The sequence below is a fragment of the Capricornis sumatraensis genome, chromosome 6 (genome assembly GCF_032405125.1).
Source record: "Capricornis sumatraensis isolate serow.1 chromosome 6, serow.2, whole genome shotgun sequence".
NCBI lineage: Eukaryota > Metazoa > Chordata > Mammalia > Artiodactyla > Bovidae > Capricornis > Capricornis sumatraensis.
In genome coordinates this window covers 112,542,410-112,559,429 of record NC_091074.1, presented here as the reverse complement: position 1 = coordinate 112,559,429, position 17,020 = coordinate 112,542,410, and the positions used below count along the sequence as shown (strand labels likewise).

The window sequence follows — 17,020 nt, the reverse complement described above, 5'->3', positions numbered from 1 at the left end:
ACTCGACTCTTTGCGACCCCATGAACCGGAGCACGCCAGGCCTCCCTGTCTATCACCAACTCCTGGAGTCCACCCAAACCCATGATGCCATCCAACCACCTCATCCTCTGTTGCCCTCTTCTCCTCCTGCCCTCAATCTTTCCCAGCATCAGAGTCTTTTCAAATGAGTCAGCTCTTCGCATCAGGTGGCCAAAGTATTGGAGTTTCAGCTTCAACATCAGTCCTTCCAATGAACACCCAAGACTGATCTCCTTTAGGATGGACTGGTTGGATCTCCTTGCAGTCCAAGGGACTCTCAAGAGTCTTCTCCAACACCACAGTTCAAAAGCATCAATTCTTTGGTGCTCAGCTTTCTTTATAGTCCAACTCTCACATCCATACATGACCGCTGGAAAGACCATAGCCTTGACTAGTCAGAAGTATTAATTGCATGAGTGACTGTTTTAAAATGTAGGACTCAGATGTCCCCTACTGCCCACCCCTGACCAGGGTCACTGAGCCAGGGCCCCAATCTGGGCTAAGCAGGAAGATCCTCTGAAGCAGCAGCAGCTCTTCCCTCCCCCGAGCTCATGCCTTCAGCAACTGCAGAGACAAGGTGGGACCCACCCCTTTGGTTCAGGCTGGGAACCAGCTGGGTGCGGAAGGAGAGGAGGGTTTGGAACTGGGTCTGAAGTCCGTATAAGGAAAACCTACAGTGCTCTTTCTCCTTTACCATCACACTCACGGTGCTCTGACACCAGATGTGTGTAGGTTTTTTGCACTAAATAATTCTCTGAAACACCAGCTGGGTGTCTTATAATTTAACTCAATTCTGACATGCTCTTTCTGGAGACAGTGTCCAGTCACACAGGTTAAAGAATCAGTCGGACGGAACAGCACCACCACCACCCCCGCCCCCGCCCCACTCCAGTTGCCAGTGGCAAGTTTAGTTTGTCACCTGTGCATCTGACCAATTGGCATAACTCAGAGGCTTCCATGACCCTGTCTCAGCTTTGATTAATTTGCTAAAATGACTCATGGAACTCAGGTAGATAGTTTACTACTGTTTACCAGTTTATCCTAAAGGACATGATAAAGGTGAACATCCAGACGGAAGGGATGCGTAGGGCAGGGTATGTGGGAGGGTTTCAGAGCTTCCACGCCCCTTCCGGATGTACCACACTCCCCATACCTCCACCTGTTCATTGAGCCGGAAGCTCTCTGAACCCCATGCAATTGGGATTTTTATGGAGACTTCATCATATGGGCATGACCAGTTATTAACTCCATTTCCAGTGCTTCTTCCATCTCTGGAGAATGGGGAAGATAGAGTTTCCAGCAGGTAATTGAAGCAGATGGGGGTGGTGTTGAAAATTCCAAGCTTCTGATCATGGCTGGGTCTTTCTGGTGACCAGACACCTTCCAGGCACCCAGTCAGAGTTGCCTTATGAGAACAAAAGATGCTCCTAGTGGTCTTATCACTTAGGAATCTACAAAGTTTCTGGAGCTTATTGCCAGGACGGAGGACAAAGACAAAAAATATATATTTCGTAGTATAAATCACAGTATCACCCTTGGTTTCAGAACTCCCTGACTGTGTGACCTTGGGTGAGTCACCTGACCTTGGGTGAGTCACTTAAGCTTCCCTAGCCGTGATTTGGGGGTGATCACAGGAGCCACATGGGGCTGTTTCAAGAATCAATAGATCATGTGCACAGAGGATGGTGCCTGGGACACAGTAATTCATGGCAGCAACAACCATCATTTATCCATCACTGCCTACCTGCCAGGTATACCTTTCATATCTTTTTTTGGCTCCCAAATATTTATGGACGTCATCTCCCCGGGCTGTTCACATTGCTTCCTTGGGGTTCTAAGCGGGGTGGGGGGGGTGTTGGGAAGAAGGATGGCAGTGCCTGCCCCAGCTAGGCTGTGTGGCTCTCATTTCACTGATGGGGAAACTGAAGATCAGAAAAGCAATGGGCCTTGCCCCAGAGTTACCCAGGAGTAAAGGGCAGAACCAGGATGTGAACTCAGTCCTCTGAGAGGCAATGCCGCGAGCTGGTTAAACGGCTGGGCTCTGCCAGCTGCCAGCTCTTTGATCTTGGCCAGGCCATTTCACCTCTCCAGCCTCAGTCTCCTTGTCTGGAAACGGGATGATAAGAGAAACCGCAGAAGAGGAAAGAGAACTAAAGGAGGTGAGGTGTGTGAAGTGCTGAGTAGGGATTTAGGAAAGACGCAGCACATTCAGGAACCAATTGGTTTCATGCGTTATCATTTTTATATTCTTATTATTGGCCTGCATGGTCTCCTTTTCACTGTGCCAGGCTGCCTCTCACATAGTGAGCGCCCCTTCCCTTAGAGGAGTTCTGTTTCCTGCCAAGCGCGGGTGGGGTTGCCAGCAGGTGATTGAAGCAGACACCCTGCTGTGGGCAGGTCTGTTATTACAGTCCTGTGATGAAGACTCCGTCTTATTCCCATGTAAAGGATTTATGGGGAAGTGACTGGCAAGCCGTGGGGTTTGTTTTCATCTTTAGCATTCAAAGGGGGAACACAGCCATCCGTGTGCCCCCGGGTTCCTTTCTGCTCTCTCCCCCACAGTCTTCGTGGTCAGTTTGGACTTGAGTCTGTCTTCTCCAGGACCTCCCCCTGACCAGTAGGGGACTGGCTATGTGACCCTGGGCAAGTTCCTTCCCCCCTGACCTCCAGAGCAGGGGATTGAAGAATGAAGGGAGGTGACAGATGTAAGGGACGCCTGATGGGTGCAGAGCCCCTGACAACTGTCACGTGAATGACTTTTCGGAAAGAGATAGCCAGTTGAAGGGCTTCCCGAACTGACTCCATGACATTCGCCCTCCGCCTCCTGTGAGCAGTCACACTGTGCTCTCTTTGGGTCCCTTACGTGCCACTGGGTCTTAACTTATTTGGGGGTGTTTTCTGTCCTTTTGGGGGGTAGGTTTTCAGCTGTTCTGCTTCTCTGGTGGCTCAGACAGTAAAGAATCTGCCTGCAATGCGGGAGACCTGGGTTCGATCCCTGGGTCAGGAAGATCCCCTAGAGAAGGGAATAGCAACCCCCTCCAGTATTCCTGCGTGGAGCATCCCGTGGACAGCGGAGCCTGGCAGGGTTCAGTCCATGGCATTCCAAAGAGTCAGACATGACCGAGCAACTAGCACTTTCAACTGTTTGGCCACTTCTTTTTGTAAGTGGCCAAGCACACCAGTCTCCCTCTTGGATCCTGAGGCTTCGGCGCCAGCCTCTTGCCAAACCCCCTCAGCCTCCCCCACCTCCCCCAGCGCTTCCTGCTCCAGCCACCATGCCTCCCTTCTCCGGTTCTTCGTGAAGGATGTCACTTCTCCAGGAAGCTCCCCTGCCATCCATCTCCAGGCAGGCCCATGGCTCCTTCTCTGCACCCACATGGCCCCCAGGTCGCCCCATCCGGCTCTGATCTGGTCTCTCTGCCCCTCAGGACTCGGCGCCCTTGGGGCAGACCTGTGTCTGGGTCATCTCCACATCCCTGGCCTGGCACTGGGTCTGCGCTCGGTGGGCACTCCCCGTGTTTGTGAAATGAAGGGCTGCTGAAGCGACACTGCCGTGGCCTGGAGGATGGGTGGCAGAGCAGCGTACCCCCAGGGAGCCAGGAGATCGGGCCCCTGGCAGGCGGGGCACCCTGGGGGTGGCCTGCCAGGTGGTGGGCCCCAGATCCTGGACTCAGCCTGGATCTTCAGATCAGAGGACGGGAGCTGGGTGGAGGCCTGGGGCCTGACAGGCACTCCTTGACTGAAGGGTGTGAAGTCAAGGGCGGCCAGTAGGGTCTGAGAGAGTCCGTGGCCCCCCTGGTGTGAGGGAAACATGAAAACCTGGGGTGTCAATACCGGGGGGTCCCTAGAGGTCATTTCCTCAGGGCCTTCCCTTTACTTCACTTTGCCTGTGACCCAGGAAGGGAGAGAGACTTCCGCACATCGCTCAGTGAGTCGGGGGCAGAGATGGGGCAGAAACCAGAATGTTCCAGGACACCTTGCAAGCCCGAGTAGGTGTGCCCTTCAGAGTACGGGAGGGGGCTCTTCAGGTCGCCGCCCCCGCGCCCGAAGTTCCCGGTGCCCTCCAGGCCCTCCGACGCTGTCTCCTCTCCCCCCGCAGGTGAACCTGGTGCTGGGGGACGGCCGGTCCCTGGGCCTCACCATCCGCGGGGGAGCGGAGTACGGCCTGGGCATTTACGTCACCGGCGTGGACCCGGGCTCCGAAGCAGAGAGCAGCGGGCTCAAGGTGAGAGACCCCTGACTCCAGGGAGAGGGGTGGGGCGCCGCGCTGCAGGCCTGGGAGAGAGGGACGGAAGGTTCCTATGTGTGGAACTCTGGGCCGCTGATTGCAATGTGACGTCCGGCAGAGCGGTCAGCACCCCGCCTCAAGGACCTGTCCCAGCCTGGAGCCCTCCCCTGGCTCCACGACTCTCCTTCACAGCTCACAGCTCAGGACACCTCACCCCCCTGCTCCCAGGCCCCAAGTTTTCCTAGTGATCCTCCCACAGGGCACCCTCCCACACGCTGAGGGCAGCGGGCCAGCCTGGGCTCTTCAAGACTGCTGTTTTGTAAACACCGGTGATGGCCCTGACTTCAGGGTTTATTGTGGCACCTGGAGAGGGAAGAGGAGAGGCAGCTGTGGGCTGGGATGGGGTTGCATCAGGCAGCTTCAGGGCTGGCATTCAATCCAGGGCAACCAACAGTTAGCTCTCATCTTGAAGAGGGCCAGCTGCGTGCCCAGCATTCGTCCTTGATGTCACACATATCATCTCCCTGAACCATATCCTGCCCTGTGGGGTGGGATGTTCTTATCCATGTGGTCCAGTTGGGGAAACTGAGGCTGTAGAGGTTAAACAGACTTGTCCACGGTCATGCAGCTGATGGTGTGCAGAGCAGGGTTTGAGCCCAGCAGCCTTAGCTCCAAAGCCCATGGGCTTAACCGCTACACTGTATGCCCTGCTGGGGAGGGCCAGGAACTGCCCCAGGGCTTTGGGGGGTGGGGGGGGTGGTGAGGTGGAGACTGTGTTACACTGGACCCCAGACACAGATCCCTTAGATAAACAGCAGCATGCTTTGCGGCTAAATCCTGTGGCCGGGGGTGCTGTGGCGGCAGTGACCCTGAGTACGGGTGGCATTTGAGCCAAGTCCGGTGGACGAGATGCTGTGTGTGAAGGGGCTGCACTGCAGGGCTTTCTGGCTGAAGGAGCCATGTGGTTTGACCATGTGTGACCCGATGGGCAACTAGCCACGTGTGAGGCTGGGGAAGAAGGCAGGAGATGAGATTGTGTCTTCGTAACAAAGGGCCTGAGTGCTCCACTGACCCGGGGAAGCTGGTTCTCCATGTGGATAAGAAGAAGGGTCACGGCGGGTCAGAGTGGGGGTCAGGAGACTGCCCCCACTCCCTCCACCGTGACGTGGCTCAGGGGGATTCTCTTAGGAAACAACACGATGAGACCAGCTCTGCGTCTGGAGTCCGGGCCCCAGTGTTGCTGCTTTTGTTGTCGTAGCCTGTGACCTTGGAGAATCCCTCCACCTCAATTTCCCTTTCCCTTCCCAGATAATGATAATATACAGCATCTCTTTCTCAGAAAAAAATGAGGAATACACTCGATGGCATTAATGATAAAGGTTAAAATTATTGTGTGTCTGTGTTACGGACTGAATGTGTTCCTCCCAAAATCATACCTTGAAACTCTAGCTCCCAAAGTGATGATAGTAGAAAGTGAGGTCTTTGGAAGGTGATTAGGTTATAAAGGTGTAGCCCCATGGATGGATTTAGAGTAGCATTGACATATATATGCTGCTGCTACTGCTGCTAAGTCCCTTCAGTTGTGTCTGACTCTGTGTGACCCCATAGACGGCAGCCCACCAGGCTCCCCCGTCCCTGGGATTTTCCAGGCAAGAACACTGGAGTGGGTTGCCATTTCCTTCTCCAATGCAGGAAAGTGAAAAGTGAAAGTGAAGCCGCTCAGTCATATCCGACTTTTAGCGACCCCCATGAACTGCAGCCTACCAGGCCTCTCCGTCTATGGGATTTTCCAGGCAAGAGTACTGGAGTGAGGCGCCATTGCCTTCTCCCATATATATGCTACCATACCTAAAAAGCAGAGACATTACTTTGCCGACAAAGGTCCATCTTGTCAAAGCTATGGTTTTTCGAGTAGTCATGTATGGATGTGAGTGTTGGGCCATAAAGAAAGCTGAGCACAGAAGAATTGATGCTTTTGAACTGTGGTGTTGGAGAAGACTAAACTGAACCGATGTGTAAAACAGATGGCTCGTGGGAGGCTGCTGCATAGCACAGGAAACAGCTTGGTGCTCTGTGATGACCTAGAGGGGTGGGGAGCAGGTGCGTGGGAAGGAGGTTCGGAGGGAGGGATATATGTATACATATAGTGGATTCATGTTGTTGTACAACAAAACCAACACAACAGTAACAAAGCAGTTATTTGTTGCTGTTGTTCAGTAGCTAGCTAAGTCGTGTCTGACTCTTTGTGACCCCGTGGACTGCAGCACGCCAGGCTTCCCTGTCCTTCACTATCTCCCGGAGCTTGCTCAAACTCATGCCCATTGAGTCAGTAATGCCCACCAACCATCTCATCCTCTGTCACCTCCTTCTCCTCCTGCCCTCAGTCTTTCCCAGCATCAGGGTCTTTTCCAATGAGTCAGCTCTTCACATCAGGTGGCCAAAGTATTGGAGCTTCAGCTTCAGCATCAGTCCTTCCAATGAATATTCAGGACTGATTTCCTTTAGGATTGACTGGTTTGATCTCCTTGCAGTCCTAGGGACTCTCAAGAGTCTTCTCTAGCACCACTGTTCGAAAGCATCAATTCTTCAGCACTCAGCCTTCTTTATGGTCCACTTCTCACATCCTTTACGTCCTTTACATCCTTTACCATAGCTTTGATTAAACAGACCTTTGTCAACAAAGTGATGTCTTTGCTTCTGAATATGCCATCTAGGTTTGTCATAGCTTTTCTTCCAAGGAGCAAGCATCTTTTAGTTTCGTGGTTGCAGTCACCATCTCTGGGCCTTGGTTTCCCAGCCTGGGCCGTGAGCAGTTGAACAGTTGGGCAGGCAGATCTCTGGGACTATCTCTGGCCGGAGAGCACCAGCGGGTGCCCAGGCACAGGACCATGGTCTATTCTCCTTCACCTGCAGGCTCCTGTACCCACAGAGAGATGCCAAAGTAGGTGACCTGCTGGCAGATCCTTTGGCAGGCAGGAAGAAGTAGGCATTAATGCAGGAAGTGGGGATCCCTGGCTGCCCCTCCTTCGCTTCCTTCCGCGTGATCAGCGCTTATATACTGAGGATTCCTGCATGCCAGACACTGTACTTGCCCTGTGGCTTCTGAGCTGAGAAAGATAGACACAGCCCCTGCCCTCCAAGAGCTTATTTTCTAGTAGGAAGACAAGGGGGAGGGGAATAAGTTTCACGACTATGTATTTAATTGCAGTAAATACTAAGACGTGATAAATACCAAGATGGCAAAGCACATGGAACTCTGAGTGTCTGGGGGTAGATATCCAGGAAGACTTCCTGGAGAAAGAAACATTTCAGTGGAAATTTGAAAGGAAAAAGATGAATTATGTGAAGGAGAAAGGAGAATTTGGGGCAGAAAGGACACCTAACGCTGAGTCCCTGAAGCGGAAAGAAGTATTCTAGGATGCAAAGGAAGACTGGTGTTGGCTAAATGCAGAAATCCAGGCAGGGAGAAGATGCCAGACCATGCTGAGGAGGCAAATAGCCAGATCACACAGGTCATATAATGCACACAAGACTCTGCAGCCGTGAAAAGATGATGCTCGAGATCTTCAGTTATTACTATGGAAGGATGTCCACGGTGTGTTATTCGATGGAAAACAGGCTGCCAAACCACGTGTCTATAGGATCTCATGCATATTGTATACGTATGCAAAAACATACCCAGAGAACCATCTACAGCAGCACACACCAAAATGTCAATAGTGGTTATCCTGAGGTGATAAGATTATGGATGACTTTCATTTTATTCTTTACATCCTTATACAGTGTCGGAATGTAGCAAATGCTACTTTTATAATCCTGGAAGCAGCAACAAGAAAATGATTTCCGTTTTGAAACAAGGCAAAAGAAAAATATCCTGTATAAGTTTTTCAGTTACTTTAGTCTGCTTCTCAGTTGCAGGCAATCAGAAGCTTTATTTGCTCCTAAAATGCCTCCCTTCAGTGAAGGCCCTTCCATCCCCACTGTAGTAAAACATTTTATCAGTATATTCCCTGGCACTATTGGACTTTCCCCTCCCAGGGCCCTCACATATGCTAACACCTGCCTACACTCACTCGAACATCCAGGACTGATTAATTCTGTTTTATTGCCAGTGCACTTTCCATGTAATTAAGCATATTGAAATGGAATAAAGGGGTTTGGCTGTGTGGGTGGTGGAGCCAAGAACAAACTTTATTTGTAAATAGGGCTCCTTGCCACCGTGCGGAGCTTTCCTGGGGCAATAGCTCACCTGGGGCGATAGTGCCTGGCTTCCAGCCGCTCTCTTCACGCCTGAGGGGCCCTGTGAGTCCGGCGAACACTGCTGGGAGGAGAGCTCAGAGGAGGAGGCCCTGCACTTGCCAGCCTTCACCCAGGAAGTGGCCGCCTGGGACTTGGAACTGTCCCACCCTCCTGGCAGGGGTGACTCCTGCCTCGGCATTTATCTTAGGCCTCTCTTATGCCTTTATACCTGCCCCCAGCAAACCCCACCAGAGAAGGGACCATAAAACCTTGTTTGTTCCTTTAAGGACAGCCAGAGTTGACTGGCATTTAATAATAATAAAGCCATTTATTAACCAGTTATTATGAACCAGGCATTGTGCTAAACACTTTAGATACATGCTTATTTAATCCTCCCAGTAGCCCTTTGGTGGGCATTAATAGATGGCATTTAATAAGTGGACACTTCATAGATGCGTCACTGAGGCTCAGAGAGGCATAGTACCTTGCCTGGGCTCACACAGGGGTCCAGCCCTAGCCCTTCAGGCCCTCTAGAAGCCATGTGCTTTGTTCCACCACCTCCACAGGACCCTGTATTGGTCAACTATCAAAAGAATGCAGAAAGAGGAAACAAAGGCCATTTAGTCTTCTTATGAATCACTGAGCTTATCCTGCCAGGCTCCATGGCTTTCACCCTTGAGGTCATCCCAGGGTGGAAGACCCATCTGGTTTCTGCCAACGGGAGCCAGGCTTCCATCCTGGCTGGGGTTTTGTGGGGGCAGAAACTCTGTTCCCATGAATGCTGCACTCTTGGGGTCACCACTGTGCTGCTTGTGGCCTTGGGGCTGGCCAGGGGGCACCTGCTGCTGATTGGGTGTCTCAGTGACAATGGGGACGGACCACTATTTGCAGCTCTGTCACGTGTGCTGTGTGTCAGCTGGGTTGGGCTGACCTCTCTGTGGACTGGCTTTTACCAGGGTCTGTTCTGCTGACTGGTCCTCTCTGGCCTGAGCCTGGGATGGCATCCTTCATGGAGCACTCACCCAGGAGCTGGTGATCTCCACGTGTCAGCTCTGGCCCTCACTGCAGCCCTGTGAGATAGGAACTTAGAATCCTATCATAATTTGGGCTTATTTATAAGCTTCCCAGGTGGCTCATGGATAAAGAACTCACCTGCCAATGCAGGAGACGCAGGAGACCCGGGTTCGATCCCTGGGTCTGGAAGATCCCCTGGAGGAGGAAATGGCAACCCATTCCAGTGTTCTTGCTTGGAAAATTCCATAGACAGAGGAGGCTGGCAGGCTAGAGTCCATGGGGTCACACAGAGTCAGACGTGACTGAACGGCTGAGCACATAGAGAGTAATGACTGTCTCTCCTCTGAGATCCCAGCAGCGTGGAGCAGAGACTGCATGTTCTTACACATTGTCCAGACAGTGCCCGGCATACGGTGGATGTCTTGAATGAAGGGGAGAGTGGCTACAGCTGAGGCAGGCCCCAAGCCAGGTCTTTTTGACTCCAAAGCTCCAGTCTTGACCACTACTTCATGGTGCATCCTGGTCTGAACACAGCACAGCACTGGACTTCTATTGAGGAATGACTCCTGCAAAGAGGCATTAGTAGTTTTTATAACCGCCTGGGATGGACCTGAGCAGTCAGACCCTTTCCTTTAGAGACACGTGCCTTCATGATGAAAAAGCTGAATAGCGCCATGGCCCATAGTGAGGTTTGCTCATCAAAGGTACTGATGGACATTCAGGACCACCTTCAGCTCTTCCCTGATGGAGGGTAGGTGGTGGCAGGAACCCATCTATATGCATAGATCTCAGCCTCCAAGCTTCCCATTTCCCACCTGGGGAGACTGAAGACCAGAGGGAGGGGAAGGACTGGCTGAGGATCATAGAGAAGGGGATTCAGGTGTCTGAGTCCCCAGCACAGAGCCCTGGACAGAGCCTCTTCATCATCAGGAAGCGTGACTTTGCCTGCTGACTCTGTCTCCGTGAGTCCCTGAAATAGTCCTGCTGGGAGAGAATGAGCCTGGCATACTCTCCAAGGATGCATTCTGTGTATTCTCAGTGGGGAAAAAGGGTGTGGCTGCTACATAATACTTGTTTAGTAAAGATATTTTAAAAGTATTTTTACTTGTGATTATGACTGATTTTATAGCAGTCCTAATGAAGATGACAAAAGTTACCTCTTAATATTTCTAACAATAAGAAAAAACCTTAGATAATAAGGGTGTGTTACAAGCAACTCTCTGCCTGTAAATTTTACAACTTAGATGAATGAACCAATCTCTTGAAAGATATAGATTGCTAACACTCAAGAAAGAAAAATAGATAACCTGAAAATTTTATATGTGTGTCAAAGAAACTGAATTTGTAGTTACAAACCATCTGAAAAAGGAAAACTCAAGCCCAGATGCTTTCACTAATGACCTCTTGCAAATAGTTAAGGAAGAACTATTACGCAATCTCTCTCTGAAAATAAAAAGTGAGGGAATACTTCCCAACCCATTTTATGAAACCAGTATAACAGCAAGAAAAACACATTTCAGGAAAAGAAAACTACAGATCACTATTCTTCATGAACTTAGATATGAAAACCCCCATCGAAATTTGACAACCCCAACAATCTATTAAAAATGTATATGCCATGGCCAAATGAGTTTTATCCGAGGAACACAAGGCTAGTTCGACATTTGAAAATTAATGTTACTGAGAAAAACCATATAATCAGAAAAGGCATTTAACAATATTCAGTATCCACCATGCCCCTGGAGGAGGGCATGGCAACCCACTCCAGTATTCTTGCCTGGAGAATCCCCATGGACAGAGGAGCCTGGCCGGCTACGGTCCATGAGATCACAAAGAGTTGGACGCAACTGAGTGACTAAGCACAGCACAATATCCACTTATGATTTTTTAAAACTCTAATTAAATTAGGAGTCAAAAGGGACTTCCTTAACCTATTGAAGAGCATCTTCACAAAGCAATAGATAACATATTTAATGGTGAAAACTATACAGTTTCTTCTAAGATTGAAATGAGGCAAAAATATCTTCCCTCACCACTCTTATTCAGTATCCTACTGGAAGCTGTAGTCAGTGCAGTAAGTCTATAGAAAGAAAGAAAAGGCATACAAATCTGAAAAGAAGAAATAAAACTCCATTTACAGAGACTGCTCGTCTGCATAGAAAATTCCAAAGAATCTACAAAAAAAGTCCGAGAAATAATGAGTGTAGCAAGATGGAGGGACACAAAGTTAGCATACACAATTCAGTTCAGTTAAGTCGCTCAGTCATGTCTGACTCTTTGCGACCCCATGAATTGCAGCATGCCAGGCCTCCCTGTCCATCACCAACTCCTGGAGTTCACTCAAACTCATGTTCATTGAGTCAGTGATGCCATCCAGCCATCTCATCCTCTGTCGTCCCCTTCTCCTCCTGCCCCCAATCCCTCCCAACATCAGAGTCTTTTCCAATGAGTCAGCTCTTCGCATGAGGTGGCCAAAGTATTGGAGTTTCAGCTTCAACATCAGTCCCTCCAATGAACACCCAGGATTGATCTCCTTTAGGATGGACTGGTTGGACCTCCTTGCAGTCCAAGGAACTCTCAAGAGTCTTCTCCAACACCACAAGTCAGAAGCATCAATTCTTCAGCCCTCAGCTTTCTTCACAGTCCAACTCTCACATCCATACATGACCACTAGAAAAACCATAGCCTTGACTAGATGGACTTTTGTTGGCAAAGTAATGTCTCTGCTTTTGAATATGCTATCTAGGTTGGTTATAACTTTCCTTCCAAGGAGTAAGCGTCTTTTAATTTCATGGCTGCAATCACCATCTGCAGTGATTTTGGAGCCCCCCAAAATAAAGTCTGACACTATTTCCACAAGTCATCTGCATTTCAGTATGCTAACAATGAACAACTGAAATTTAGCATCAATTAAAAAAAAACAGTTTTGGGTACAAATAAATAATAAAATATGTACAGTTATTTGTATGCTGAAAACTCCGAAAAAAGACCTAAATAAATGGGTATATACTTTGTTCATGGATACAAAGACTCAGTATTATTATGATGCCGGGTCTCCCTAGTTTGATCTTGACTCAAAGCAACCCCAATTCCAATCCCAGCAGGAATGTTTATAGATATTTACACACTGACTGTAAATTTTGTACTGGAAAGGCAAAGAAACTAGAGGAGCTAAAATACTCCTGAAGCCGAAGAGCAGTTAGAGGACTTCGTACCCGATGTCAAGACGTACTGTGAAACTACGATAAGCAAGAAGGTGCGGTGCTCGTGAGAGGACGGCCGTGTAGACCGGTGGACCGGAGCAGAGCGTTCAGAAATAAACCCCCCTCTGCATACTGAACCCATGACTGGCAAAAGTGGAAAGGTGATTCAGTGGAGAAAGGAAGGGTGGTTCTTTCAACATGGTGCTGGGACAGGTGGACATTTACACGCCAACAAATGAGCCTCAGCCTCAACCTCAACCTCACACCTTCTATGAAAATGAACTCAAAATGCATCATAGCCCTAAAGGTAAAATAAACCCTGCGCTGCTGCTACAGGAATACACAGGAGAAAATCTGTGGGGCCTCGCATTAGGCAAAGAGTTTTTAGATGAGACACCAAAAGCATGGGCCATAAAAGAAAAAAATGGACAAAATGGGCTTTATGAAAGTTAAAAATGTTGCTCTGCAAAAGACGCACTCTTAAGAGAATGAAAAGACACACCACAGACTTGGAGAAGTCAGTATTTTCTAATTACATTCCTGACAAAGGACTTGCATTGAGAATGTATAAAGAACTCTCAAAATGGGCAGAAGACCTGGGAAATGGTTTTGTATGGAAAACTGGTTGCATGTAGTGATGGACACATGAATCTGTGCACTTGTCAAAACCCATAGAACTGTACACAGAGTGATGTTGCTATATATAAAATTTTTAAAAACTCAACCTGGTTGTTGGAGGATAGATGGAGTGCAGACTGAGACAAATGAAGACAAACGAATCTAACTGTATTACAAACGATTCCTGTAGCCACCCTGAAAGGGGGTGGAGAAGGAGGAAGCTGACCGAAGTGATTTTGAGAAACATCGTTTCAACTGATACTATAAGGCAAAGACAAGAAGAACTGCCCTCAGACACTGCATTCCAGTTGGCAAATTTCTTTGCCTCGAAGGGGAATGGATTAGGAATTCTGAAACTACTTCATTTGTACAGGTTTTTAAAAATTAGTACATTTTAGATAATGAGAGCCAGGTTGTTACTTTCAAAGAAAGTCACAAGGAAGGAAAGGGTCGCAAGTAGAATAAACCCCGTGGTGCTGGACTTATTGGAGATGTCAATTCGGACTCATTCACAAAAAAGAAAAAAATCTGTGTATGTATATACACAGATAAATAGATGCAGAAACCAATACAGCTGTGTATGCATGCATGAGTTAATACATGTACATATAATTCCCTACTCGATCCATTGATGGGGGACGTACCCAATAAAAATGGGTACAGCTAGTACTGAGATCTTAGTTTCTAAATACTATTCTCCAAATGAAACGAACCAGGGCTCTTTGTAGGAATCATTGATTCCAGGTCTAGGGTAGAGCACCCTGGGGTATCTTTTAGGACTGAAAAATAAAGATGTACTACCCAATCAATCAGTCAATCAGCCTACTATATGTGTACAGAGTCAGCCTGAAAGCACCCATGGCCAAAGGCGAAGTAAATATCCAGGGATCCATACTAACGTAATTACGTAAAGAACAGGATAAATCAAACAATGGGGGAGAAGTGACAACTCCTGCTTAAAGACACATTGCCATGAAAAAGCATAGCAGGAATAAAGGAAGAGAAAATCACAGTTAGAGCATTCTATTATAGTGCTGTAGGCAAGGTGCACCAAAGGATGCTAAATAGCAGAAACAGGATGTTTTGCATGATTTCAAAGTACCTCTATCAATGTATTTTGTAATAATAAAGGGGGAAATTGTTGAGTTCACAGTGGAGATTCCTGGCAGATATCAAGTTAGCCAAGTGTAATAAGTATTGAGAAAACAATCTTCACTTGTTTCTAGTTGTAAATGTAACACTTGGTGGTTGTGAAGGAGTCCGATGATACGCAGGCAGACTCGGGTTTGCAGTGACCCTCCTTCCTCCCCTGCCCCTGCCAGCCCAGGATGTGACAACTGTCAGCACCTGGCATGTCCTTCCAGACCCCTTTCTCCCTGACCTGTTGTGCATACAATGACTTGGGGGCCCTTGGTCATTTTGTTCCTTTTATGATCCAACCACCAACTTTTTAGAAAAGTGCTTCCTTTCTCAGTTCAAAACCTTTCATCTCTGATTAATAAGATTTGGACTAAGTTGTTGCCACTTCAGTGTGTCATAGAAGGCCCTCCTCAAAAGTCGAAGCACAAAATGTAGCAAAAAAAAAAAAATGTGTCTTGGCCATCTCGTGATCATTTTTCACTACTGCGATTTAGTACCTATAGTGTTCTGATGCGGCTAGAGGGAGACAAAACGAAGGAGAAATGACAGAATGCCTCCTGAGCGTGTCCATTTTCTCACCTTGACCGGAGTTTGGAGAGAGACTTGCCGGCTGAGTGGCAGGGAGGGTGGGCAGCCGTGTCCCTCCTCAGGCACCCCAGGCCCCTTGGAGTCTTTCCTGTGGTTAGAGCTCTGTGGGCATTCAGGAGGGCATCACATACTGGTGATCTGGGGGCCAGAACGAGGTGTGTGCGATGCAGAGCCTGGATCTGTGTCCCCTGTGTGCTCTGCATGGAACTCGTGTTGAATGGGGAGGGTGGGAGTGGGCTACAGAGGGCGGTGAAGACTCCTGGTGCCCCAGGTGATGAGCTGGCTGAGCATCGGTGACAGAAATGGTGACAGAAATGGTGACAGCGTGCGTCCACTGAGTGATCATTCCAGGCTGGCACCCTAAGTGCTTTTTTAGGTTCCACCTTAATGAATCCCTAAACAATTCTTGACATAGATGCTGTACCATTAATTGAAGATGAGCAAACTGAGGCTCAGAGAGGTCATCACTTGCTCAAGATCGTACAGCAAGGAAGTGGTGAAACTGGGTGGGGATTGGCTCTAAGGCCTCCCCCGTTAGCCACAAGATTCTAAACCCCTGAGCTTCTGTGATGGAAAGAAACAAGCAGCCTGACGATCCTTGGCAGCCGGGCCCTCAGTCTTCCCTGCTTCTGCTCGGGTTCTCTACCGTCAGCACAGTTGTGACACCTGCTGGGGGTTTCTGCGCACTCTGCTTTTGAATTTGGAGCCTGGAGGATTCTCCTGGCGTTTCAGAATATGTTAAAGTAAAAGTGTGGTGGAAATAGCAGAAGGTATGGCAGTGTGAGGGTAGTAATGATAATGATAGGGGAAAATAACCACAGAAGGAAATAAGTTAGGGCAGAGGAGTCGTCTATTTCTGATTGACAGTAATACTCATAGGAATCATGAGCATCTGGGGAGTGCTCCCTCTGTATCAACCAGGGTGCTCAGTGAAGGCTGCTCCTGCTCTGAGTCATTTCATTCTCCCAGCACCCTGTGAGGAGGGAGCAGAATCATCCTCATTTTAGAGATGGGCACCCAAGACCCAAAGAGATTAAGCAGTATGCCCAAGGTCACACAGCTAGGTAGGTGGAGGAGCTGGGGTTGAAGACTAAGGTGGCTCTGGAGCTTAGTCACAGAAATCCAGTTCTCATCGCTTCCTCCCCTCACAACTCCTCCTCTGGCCAGCTCCAGTGGCTCTTACGAGACTTAGAAGTTCATCCCCTTGCAAAACGTTTCTCACAACTGGGCATCCTGAGCTTACTTCCCCCTGGAGGTGAGTCATTAGTGTGTTTAGTTGCTCAGTTGTATCTGACTTTTTGCGAGCCCATGGACTGCTGTCCGCCAGGCTCCTCTGTCCATTGGGTTTTCCAGGCAAGAATACTTGAGTGGGTTGCCATGCCCTCCCTTCCCAACCCAGGGATTGAACCTAGGTCTCCTGCCTTGCAGGTGGATTCTTGACCAACTGAGCCTCCAGGGAAGCCCCACATGTATAAACCAAGTTGTATATGTGCTGTGAGTGCTCATGTCCACACACTCCCAGTGATATTCCTGAAATCTGCATAATTGCCACAGCACAAAAGCCCTAGTAGTCACTGACCACTCCCAGCCCAGTCCTGTCTGGGAGCCGGGGCGGAGGGAGAGTGGGGAGGGGGGCGGCGAGAATCATCTCGTTCTGTCCTCATCTGAGCCCCACGCAGAGGTATTGATTGTCATCATCCCCATTTTATGGATGAAGAGACTAAGGCTCAGTGAGTTTAAACAGCTTGCCCCAAAGTGTGTTCTTAGCTGGCAGAGTTGGCGGTTCAAATGCAGGGCTGTCCAAGGTCACATGTTCACCTCAGCTGCCAACTGGGTGAATGTCTCCGATTGGTAACGTGGTTTTTAAAATTGTATGTTGAGAAAGGCTTTGTCCATATTTCTGTGCTTCCGCATTCAGTGCTTTTTCCACTCCCAAGGGCAGCAGATAATCTCCATTGTGTATGCCAGCACC

At 48.9% G+C, this 17,020-nt stretch overlaps 1 protein-coding gene across 2 annotated transcripts in view; it reads left to right on the top strand.

Annotated features, from left to right (window-relative positions):
- Positions 1-17,020, top strand: part of WHRN (whirlin) — an 89,278-nt gene that overhangs the window by 31,550 nt on the left and 40,708 nt on the right. For both annotated transcript variants that reach the window (XM_068974362.1, XM_068974363.1), the window contains exon 3: positions 4,118-4,243. In XM_068974362.1, coding sequence (XP_068830463.1) covers positions 4,118-4,243 — 126 coding nt within the window. The remainder of the gene's footprint in view (positions 1-4,117; positions 4,244-17,020) is intronic.